Below are 10,455 nucleotides of genomic sequence, written 5' to 3'. Positions count from 1 at the left end.
GACAATCCATTGCATTTCAGAATGTAGAATTCATTTAAAAATTAAACTTTGTGTTTCATCTCTTCGGCCAATTCAGGTACCATTCCTCATTCATTCATCATGTATACTACACGTACGATTGCCCAACTTGAACCAACCTTGCAAATACGACAAATTTGTAATGAATTCAAATAATCTAATGCTGATCAATTCACTACTTACCTTCAACGTTTGCTATACTTTTTGCTATCAAAAAGAGGATGAGTAAATTGAACAAAAAAAGTCTCGCACGCGACATTTTCTTTGTTACAGTGTTTGCCCAGACTGCTTTATTGCTGCTGTGATTTTTTATAACTTAAATCAAATCATTCAAAAGGAAGGGCACAATTGTTATCAACGTTTTTCCGTCTCGTCTTTCCTGAATACGCAATCATGAACAGAATGAATTCACGTCAAAACAAAATGACTAACATCTTTTCCCCGCGTTTGTAACTGACAGATTTTAACAAGCACCGCATGTTTAACAGAAAATTGTTACTTTTTCAAGAGGAGTTTGACCAAAGTACACCCACTATTAAATAGAGGACGATTAATTTTGTATCAATTTTTAAATAGTTGCAACTCAGTTCAGGCAACACTACCAGCCATACCAAGGCGAATAATATCAGTCAAATCATGTGCACTTAGTTTTCACTCTCTGCAGTTATGCTGGAATGGTAAACGAATAAAGCATATTCTACGCAGAAGATGTGTGAAGTTTGATGATGAAGAGTTCGAAAAGGGGTTTAAAATTAATGGTTTAAATGGTAAATGTTATCAATTTCAAATGTTACCGAATTGATTACTTGAGTTTTTCTACGCAGTCTTCTCATATATAAATTACAAGATGCGAGAGCTCTGACATTTAATTTTCTCACCTCCCTACACGCCTGCATGTCTGAAACGTGCCTGCATGCCTTGCCTTAATTGCCTAAACCAGAGGTTCCAAACATTAGTGCGTCGCTTGTAGTAAGATGGTGTGCCGCTTACTGGCTTGAAACAATATTACAGTTCAGTGTTATATTATTTTCGACAGTCGTCATCTTAAAAATTGTGATCTTGGAGTTAATATATTTCCATGCGCTTTGGGCCTACATACACACGAAAACAATTCTCTTATGTAGCGCCATTAAACTCATGTCATTTCGAACGTAGTATCCTAAGTTATTGATAACTTAACTTAAAATGTATAACATATTAAACTAAAAATGGACAAAGAAATGAACTGGATAATTACATCGCATAGGAATAGATTTAGATATAAAGAGCTGTCATCAAATAATGAAACAACAGAGTTAATGACACAATTTGAAGAAATTAAAGAACAAAATATAATTATTGTAAGTAGTAAAAACAAAGACAACTAGCTAACTAGTCTAAAAAGTATAAATATCAGTAAAGAAATATCTCAAATAGTTCAAAATGCTGAAAATGTTGGAAAGTTGCCATCATCTAAAAATAAAATGTTGAAACATGTTAAATACTCTAAAAAGAATAGAGGATATTAAAAGAAACTTTGAATACCCCTGTTGAATACAGGAAATAGAGTCAAAAGTCTATTGAAACAGTGCGCAATATATATTCAGATATCACTACTAAAAATGAATCGAGAATAATGAGAAACTCAGAAAATGGAAAAACAATATCAACAAAATAGTTGTAGTCACATTTGATTCCCCAAATAAGCCATCACATTTATTTTTTGGTCAAAGAACAATTTGAGGTGAAGCAATACATAATGGAAAGTTTCAAGTGCCGGTGGAGGAAGAAAAGTTCAGTCATGGATTTATGCATAACAATAAAAGACATTGTTCACATATACATAATAGGAGGCTGGGGTTGGATTAACGAATAACCGGTAAACCGAGAGATATTTTGCTCTCTGATATCGAATATAATTGTGACGATTAACCGAATAATAAAGTTGCATGAATGGTGTATATGCTCATTAGTAATTTTGATATTTTTTGTTAAATTACGGCGGACATACCCCATATCACGTGATAACAATTTTTATTCACACTTCTCTGTCTATATTTCAGCCATCGTGAACTTCACTCTCACATCACAAAATATGTAACACAAATGTGATTAATATGTAATAGAAGAGCCCATTCTTTTAAAATAGAAGAGCCCATTCTTTTAAGTTAGGTTGAAAATATAAGCAAGGCTATAAACGAATACAGTTGAAAAGCTTTAAATGGGTGGGTATAACGACGGGGCAGATGGAGGTGGCGGTTTTGGTGATAACTATATTCTACTGTCGTGGTTTGTGCCATTGTGATTCGGGCATATTGTGGGGCAATTGAAAGCGTGTTTTGATTTGGTACTGGATACAACGCTAATACTGCACGATCGACGACACGCAGGGTGGTGCATCTCTTATCTGGTGCATTGTGCTTTCACGCATCAAGTATTGGCCTACACTGTGGGAGGTGCGATCCACGAATTGCTGATTCTGTTGCATTTTGGTCGGGTGTAGCTTATAGTTTTTGCAGTGGAACGCCTTTAGAGTGCATGTTTATATATTCGCAAAAAATGTTTCGTAATTTTTGATCAATACATCAAAAAAAACTTGAGGAAATGGATTTTCTAAAACTCAACAATATCTTTCCGGTTAATCGGATGGTTAAAATTCGAAATATACGGATATATCCGTTATCCGGATAGTAAAAATTATAGATATCTGAATGATGTCATTACATGAAAATTCATCCAGTGACCGTATTTTGATTTGAATGTCATTGAACGCTATGACAACAAGGCAAACATACATCTCGATTAATAAACAGACTGGGAAAAATATCGAAATTGAAAGCTTCAATCACATAAATGGTACCACAATACATGATGACGTTGATCTTTTAAATACAAACCTGTGACACATCTCGTACACCACAAATTGTAAATGTTTCATCAAAACAAGCGATACCATGGTGGAATCAAATTACTGTCGTACTGTCTGTTGTTTCATTTATCATGTTTGCCCACTTTGCATTCGTTTAATAATTTTGACCATTGAGCTGAAAGCAGTCATATGTAATAATACCGGTGACTGTACATTTGAACCCACGTACATTTGAACCCATGTGTATATCCACGGGTTCAATCTATATGCGTATGCTAAAACCCATGGGTTAGGGTTAGTATGAGTTTAACTATCCGTGAAACAAAAAAAAAATCCATAGGTGCAATAGCATACAGGTGCAATTGTCATGGGTTCAAATGTACGTGGGTTCAAATGTAAGGGAACCAATAATACCTGCCCTATCGCCAGTGTTTGGCTTAGTTTGAGTTAGACAGGTATTCACAGTTTGCAATAGTTTGATACCAAAATGTAAAGTTCTAATGCTGATCGTTTGAAAACTTTTATCCCTGACATTATACCAGTTTATTGCTGTTCTGTATTCAGTTTAAGATGGATTTTGGTAATACAATCACAGAACTAAAATGTGAAAAACTACTGAAATCCAATATGCGATTGGATCAAGAATCAGTTTGTTTCAACAGACACAATGGTACTTACTCTTGCTGAGGGAAAAGAATCAACAGACCTAAAAATAATCCAAGTCTGTTATTCGTGTATGAAGGGCGTGATTCTTGTCGCATTTGACTTTCCACTTCAAAAAACGTAGAACGTAGACAAAAAACGATAATGATTATTTACTTTATTGATACAGACTTCAGAAATTTATCAAAAATCATTAAACGAGATATAGAGACCGCCGACTTATCGATCTAGCGGCATGTTTCCTCCGCTCTGACTCAATAGCGACACCGCGTGTCCCATTACTAATTAATTAATAACTCGCTAATTATATAGTTCATTCAAAATCAATATGCTCCTGGTCCGAGATATGATGAATGCACATGCAAAATTTTAAGCAGATCCAACCTCGCTTTCGTGAGATATCGCGTGTATCTAACAGACAGACAAACAAACAAACAGACAAATACCTCAAGTATCAACATACTTACCGATCAAGATCGATAAGTAATGAAAAAAGGGATCTGTGTAAATCTTGCATCCAACCAAATATTGAAACGCCGTATTCCTTAAAAAAAGCTCCTGCATTTTTTATAACTATACATTGAAATGAAATGTAACGACATGAAGCAATGGTAAATTACAAAATATACGATATCCAAACGTGGGCGTAAATTCATTTTAAATCGAGTAACGAATAGAGTCTTTGATACATATTGTTTTGATGACGCTTGTACGGCTATAGTTAAGATTGTAGTGCAGAATTTGACCCAATTGGTATTCCACTTGGCTGTGATCTTACGAAACCACACAAAGCCACAACAGGAAATACACTGAGCACAACCACCCGGAAATTTATTTCAGGTCACGAGGTAAATTGATAACTTTTATTTGAAACAAGAACTAAACACGTGCAATTAGGTTTCACGTATTCCAGATATTCCATCTGAACCCTTGTAGCATAGGAAAATCAAAGTAAAGCAAAAACAGCTCGTTCACGATAGGCTGATAAAAAGACCTAGTTTTGATTTGAAAACAGCTTTCCCGTGATTGTCGTAACAATTACTTTGAAAAAAAAATATATTCACAATTGTTGTTGGTAGAAAACTCAGTTAGATAGAATATCTCCCGTCGTTTTCAATGACTTTTCGAATTCCAAGCTAGGCTAGAATCTAATTACAATGACACACCTAGTTGGACTACATTTCACTCATTCATAAATATCTCGATTTATTCAGTGATATAGAACAAGGAAAAGTTTTTTCACACAATCTGAGTTATCTTTTAAAACTTTTTGACCAATTTGACCAATCCACGAAGTTGTAGTCTCAAAGTAGGAAATTTTCCTTCAGAAACTCATTCTTATTTTATTTATCAACGCATGCACTTTTGAAAAATGCGTACAATTTTATTCTTTCAAGACATGAAAATATAGAAATATTACAGCATTATCTCACCGATAGATTATTTTCAATATTAGCAAGATCTGCAAGTTATAATTCGTTCCGTCAGCATTTAATAGAAGTAAGGACAACCGAGTATTCAACAAAATATTCAAACTCAGATACAGATTTTCAATTAGAATCGCAACCCGATCTATATCAGTTTTCAAGCAGGGCAAGTGTTGCAAGATCTTCCAGAATATCCTCCCCAGCAATTGCAAAGAGTCAGATGCCATTGTGTAAAAAGATACGTTTCTCTGTTTAAATTATCTTCTAAGTTGGTGAACAAGCCTAACAACGTGTCTATGGCAATAAGGACATTAGCAAAATACGTAGAAAGTTTCGAATTAGTCAAATCTATTCCCGATATGCCCTCTTTTTTCAGATGGGGTTCACCAACCATATGAACAAATACTTCGCTAAGATCCAATTCTTTATCTTCAAAGTGCCATTCCCATAAATGGAAAAGTTCTAACATCGCATTTTCTTGCTCAACTGACGTGAAACGGATTGGTGGAATTGCACACTCTCCCACATTGCATCTACGATAAGTGCAGAAAAACCTTCGAACACTTTCAAGAAGATCAAACACATTTGGATATCTCAAAAACCATACTGTAAAAGGGAAACGTTACAGAATCGTAAAAATTCGAGAAAAATTAAAATATCTGAACAAAAATTTTATTCTGGTTTATAGTTAACTTTCATCGGGTTATTAAAATAGCATTTCTGCAAGAGGTATCATGTGAGTTGTGAGAGTGACCAAATTGGGTAATATTTGTGAGATCGAGTAAATTTTTCAAACTAATATTTGCTTTATACAGCATTAAAGTCACTTATTATTGACTTACAATCTCCTTGGTTATAGTGTAATTGTTTCATTCTGTCATAATCGTTCTCCTTCCATCCATTTAGTATTAGAGATTCTAGATTTTCTTGACTCTTATACGCTTCTAAAATATCTAGCGTAACGAACAAAATAAGAAATGGTTTATAAATTAAATTTCTTCGAGTGTTGAGAATATGCAGCTTGCCAATCTAAAGTGAATACGCTCACGCATGCGGGTGTGTGGGGGTGTTTTGCTAATTACAACACCAGCCATTTTTATTGTCGCAGTTGATTTAGGATGAAGGAAGAATGTCTACAAACATTTCAAAGATGGTATGCTAGAATTAGATAGTTAAGCTTGCTACTTACCATGAGCCGTTGCATTTTTAAGTCTATTTCGCAGCGAACAAAGTCTGGATTTAAAACCGTCTATCGCCGGTGAAACAATATATTTCAAACTTTCGTTTACAGTCACCAGCTCAGGTTCTGAAATATATTTATCCGAGGAAGGTTTAAAATCTATACTAAATTTAATGTGCTTTACATGAAAGTCTTACCTCCAGCGAAAAACCATCCCATTGTAAAAAACACCTCAAGTATAAAACCTGGCGCAGGTAGATACTCAAGCAGTAAGTATCGATCAACTGAAAATCAGCAAGATTATAAATCCACAAAAGTACAACATTCATGATAATTAGGTGACTCAGCGTACCAAAGACCACACAATAATCCAACTTGAACTGAAACTGGGTTGATACTCATTCAAGTAATATTGTTTCAAATTGACTCAAAGGCAATGGGAACAAAATTAGTTCTGGGCTCGCAGAAGGCGCCAGTTTCACATTGACTTCACATCAGTTTAATTGAAAAAATATTAATCGTAATTACCGTGTTGAACGTTTTCACAGGTGAATGTGTCGCTGAAATTTGTTAAAAATATAAAGTGGCAATATATTTTCCGTTGGGCAGACATTGCACATTCTCCCACCATATCCATCTAAACACTCACATATGGTGGAGTCCCAAATACTTTTCATGAAATTTTCTTTCGTTGGATTTTGTTCTATACCCACCATAATTGTGATTATACCATCTAACATCAAGATTCCGTTGATCCAATAGGAAAGAAGTTCTCCCTTCAACAAGTCTGCTTCGGACTTTTCATCGAGAACAATGGCTTGCTGCAACATTTTCACCATAACGACTTCGTCGGCAATATCTTCATCCAATGCTTTTATCTTATCACGCCATGCTGTCAGAAGTTCAATTCTTGCTGTTTTATAATGTGCTTCCGAAAATTCCACAGATCCAATTTTACATATTCCAACGTTGCAAGTGCGGTAGATGCAGAAAAACGTGCGTAGCATATGCATTAGATCGTTTGTTGTTGGCTGTCTCATATACCACACTGTTTCCAAAAGAAATTTATCATATTTTCAAAGGAGAATAATATCATATGAATGCATAGGAATGTACATATATGGGCAGCAAATGAGTCATTATTTAAATTTTCAATTTTCAAGCATTGCGGTTGCTGTGAAACAAAAACAATTGTCTTGATGTGATACCCTTCAAACTTGTTGGGAAGCTGTTTTCAACTATGCCAAAGTTTAAAACTTAAATAGCAGGCTTTATTTTCTGAATTTATCCATCCACAACTGGACAATTAAGCCAATAGTCGGCCTTGCACTGACAAATGAATAATTTGGGATTCAAGAATGAAAAAGCGCATTTTCTGTTTTTGTGATAGCAGCATTTTTGCATTACGGAAAAGTGCCCGAATACCCAATAATCATACAAGAATAGTCGGCATATAACAAAAAACAAAAATAGGCTCCCAATTATGACCTATTTTAGTTAAATTACATAAATTTCGTGTTATGGTAATTGAAAATTCTACACTCACAATATTCCGCTGGTTTCTTGCTATTACCTAACAAGCCATGTGTGTTCGGTCCCCAACCACCTCCATATACGACTTTCCTGATTTCTTTTATTGTCAAATAACTCTCCATAATGTCTAAAGATGGAATAAATAATGATCTTATACTGAAAGTTTGAATTATTAAGAAATTAGGAAAATGATTACAGTTTTATCAGATTCATTTCACTCCCTTCGATTAAAACTGAAAATTTTAACTATCATCTTTGATGCAAAATATTCGTATTCCAAATTTTTGTTATAATGTTAACATTGCCCTGCGATGACAGTAAAAAATTGATCGCAGCTATGAACGTACCATGTGCGGTTGCATTAAGAATTCTTTTCCGTAAAGAGCAAGCAGTCACGAGAAATTGTTTAATGGTGGGTAAAGTCACAATTTCCATGACGTCATACGTAGCTATGGTGGGTCCAGGGCCGCCTGTATTAAATGTATTAAGGTGTTAAATGTATATTTCCCTAATAATACTAAATATACAAAATTATGGCATATTCTCTGGGTTAGTCATGATTAATCTACGTATTGATTACAGACGTTTGCAAACTCTCTAGTTTCGACATGCGTATAGATAAGATATATCTAAGAACTATATTGCAAATTTGTGGTCAATTGTTTGCTAATATAAAACCCCATAGCCGAGGAAAAACATTTATCATTTTTCCCGTTGAACTTAAATGCTTTTATATAAGCAGTGACTCAATCCCGTTTCAAGTACAGTGATTTTTAACGACCCACATTCCGTTCGTAAAATTCTTAGTATACAGTTATTTAAATCATATATTTCTTCTTCTCAAAATAAATTGTTAATTTTACCCAAGGTTCGTCCTAACAAGAGTCGATTTTATATCTATCAGCAATAAACTGTAATAGATGGGCAGATGCTCATTGTCACTTGAATGCACAGAGACCAGGACAATATTCTTAACGTATAGCTTTATTTATACTTCGCATAGCATTACGCTACGGACACACAATTGGTGTAAAAATATATCAGGTAGAATGCCTCATTGTCCAGGACTGGTTTATTTAAAATTACGTATCTGTAGTGAATTTTTTGTCGTTTTTCTTCTATCACCGTATAAATAAACAGAAAAGGGTAAAAATAGTGGGACACAACAAAAATAAACATTATCGTACCATATCGATAGGCTTCACCAAAGTTTATTTCAAAATCTTTTATAAACTCTTCCGAAGGTTTAGTAGAAGCATAATCCTCGCCTTTCCATACTGATAAAAATAATCAAAACACCATGACATGGAAATTAGGAATATGAAACAAAACTAGGCCTACTTGATTTAAATTTCATGGGAGTTTTATTTTTTATCTATCGTCAATAAATACAGTATGTCAGTAAATTGACTGTAGACGCGTTTTCCTTGACAATATGCGATCTGGAAATAAACCATGCATCGCTGTGTGTATTTTATTGGTTGTATGAAGAAAATATATATTATATGAATAACTTGAGTAATATAGAGATGGCTTACTGCGAACAACGTCGTCACACGTAAAGGTCCTATCAAATTCCGCTTGATATTCTTGCCTTTCTATAAAAAAAAAACGTTTGTGCATGTGGATTGGCCGTGCTGAATAGCTTTTTTATTGCGATAAAATGATAATAATAATTAGGTAATATATTGCTAGAAAGCTATGAAAATATTCGCATACGTAGCATATAAATTATGCGAAATTAGACAATCCATTGCATTTCAGAATGTAGAATTCATTTAAAAATTAAACTTTGTGTTTCATCTCTTCGGCCAATTCAGGTACCATTCCTCATTCATTCATCATGTATACTACACGTACGATTGCCCAACTTGAACCAACCTTGCAAATACGACAAATTTGTAATGAATTCAAATAATCTAATGCTGATCAATTCACTACTTACCTTCAACGTTTGCTATACTTTTTGCTATCAAAAAGAGGATGAGTAAATTGAACAAAAAAAGTCTCGCACGCGACATTTTCTTTGTTACAGTGTTTGCCCAGACTGCTTTATTGCTGCTGTGATTTTTTATAACTTAAATCAAATCATTCAAAAGGAAGGGCACAATTGTTATCAACGTTTTTCCGTCTCGTCTTTCCTGAATACGCAATCATGAACAGAATGAATTCACGTCAAAACAAAATGACTAACATCTTTTCCCCGCGTTTGTAACTGACAGATTTTAACAAGCACCGCATGTTTAACAGAAAATTGTTACTTTTTCAAGAGGAGTTTGACCAAAGTACACCCACTATTAAATAGAGGACGATTAATTTTGTATCAATTTTTAAATAGTTGCAACTCAGTTCAGGCAACACTACCAGCCATACCAAGGCGAATAATATCAGTCAAATCATGTGCACTTAGTTTTCACTCTCTGCAGTTATGCTGGAATGGTAAACGAATAAAGCATATTCTACGCAGAAGATGTGTGAAGTTTGATGATGAAGAGTTCGAAAAGGGGTTTAAAATTAATGGTTTAAATGGTAAATGTTATCAATTTCAAATGTTACCGAATTGATTACTTGAGTTTTTCTACGCAGTCTTCTCATATATAAATTACAAGATGCGAGAGCTCTGACATTTAATTTTCTCACCTCCCTACACGCCTGCATGTCTGAAACGTGCCTGCATGCCTTGCCTTAATTGCCTAAACCAGAGGTTCCAAACATTAGTGCGTCGCTTGTAGTAAGATGGTGTGCCGCTTACTGGCTTGAAACAATATTACAGTTCAGTGTTATAT

The 10,455-nt window shown here is 34.5% G+C and overlaps 1 protein-coding gene across 1 annotated transcript; it reads right to left on the bottom strand.

Annotated features, from left to right (window-relative positions):
• Window positions 1-5,113: 5,113 nt before the first annotated feature.
• LOC120338062 (uncharacterized) lies at window positions 5,114-9,764 on the bottom strand. The gene is made up of 10 exons (XM_078117121.1): window positions 9,615-9,764; window positions 9,208-9,267; window positions 8,857-8,946; window positions 8,017-8,139; window positions 7,683-7,796; window positions 6,786-7,184; window positions 6,334-6,420; window positions 6,146-6,262; window positions 5,799-5,909; window positions 5,114-5,562 (listed from the first exon to the last, which is right to left on the bottom strand). The coding sequence occupies exons 1-10, from the start codon at window positions 9,688-9,690 to the stop codon at window positions 5,114-5,116; spliced, it is 1,626 nt and encodes a 541-aa protein (XP_077973247.1). The 5' UTR covers window positions 9,691-9,764.
• Window positions 9,765-10,455: the final 691 nt, after the last annotated feature.

The sequence above is a fragment of the Styela clava genome, chromosome 10, assembly GCF_964204865.1.
Source record: "Styela clava chromosome 10, kaStyClav1.hap1.2, whole genome shotgun sequence".
Classification (NCBI taxonomy): domain Eukaryota; kingdom Metazoa; phylum Chordata; class Ascidiacea; order Stolidobranchia; family Styelidae; genus Styela; species Styela clava.
The sequence above is the reverse complement of the archived record's forward strand: the minus strand, read 5'-3'. Positions and strand labels throughout refer to the sequence as shown.

Excerpts from the sequence above, each read along its gene's own strand:
- LOC120338062 (XM_078117121.1), bottom strand. The coding sequence starts at position 9,690 with ATGTCGCGTGCGAGACTTTTTTTGTTCAATTTACTCATCCTCTTTTTG. Across the intron at positions 9,268-9,614 it reads AAGTATAGCAAACGTTGAAG|AAAGGCAAGAATATCAAGCG; the intron begins GTAAGTAGTGAA and ends TTTTTTTTATAG. Across the intron at positions 5,563-5,798 it reads ACACTATAACCAAGGAGATT|TATGGTTTTTGAGATATCCA; the intron begins GTAAGTCAATAA and ends TCCCTTTTACAG.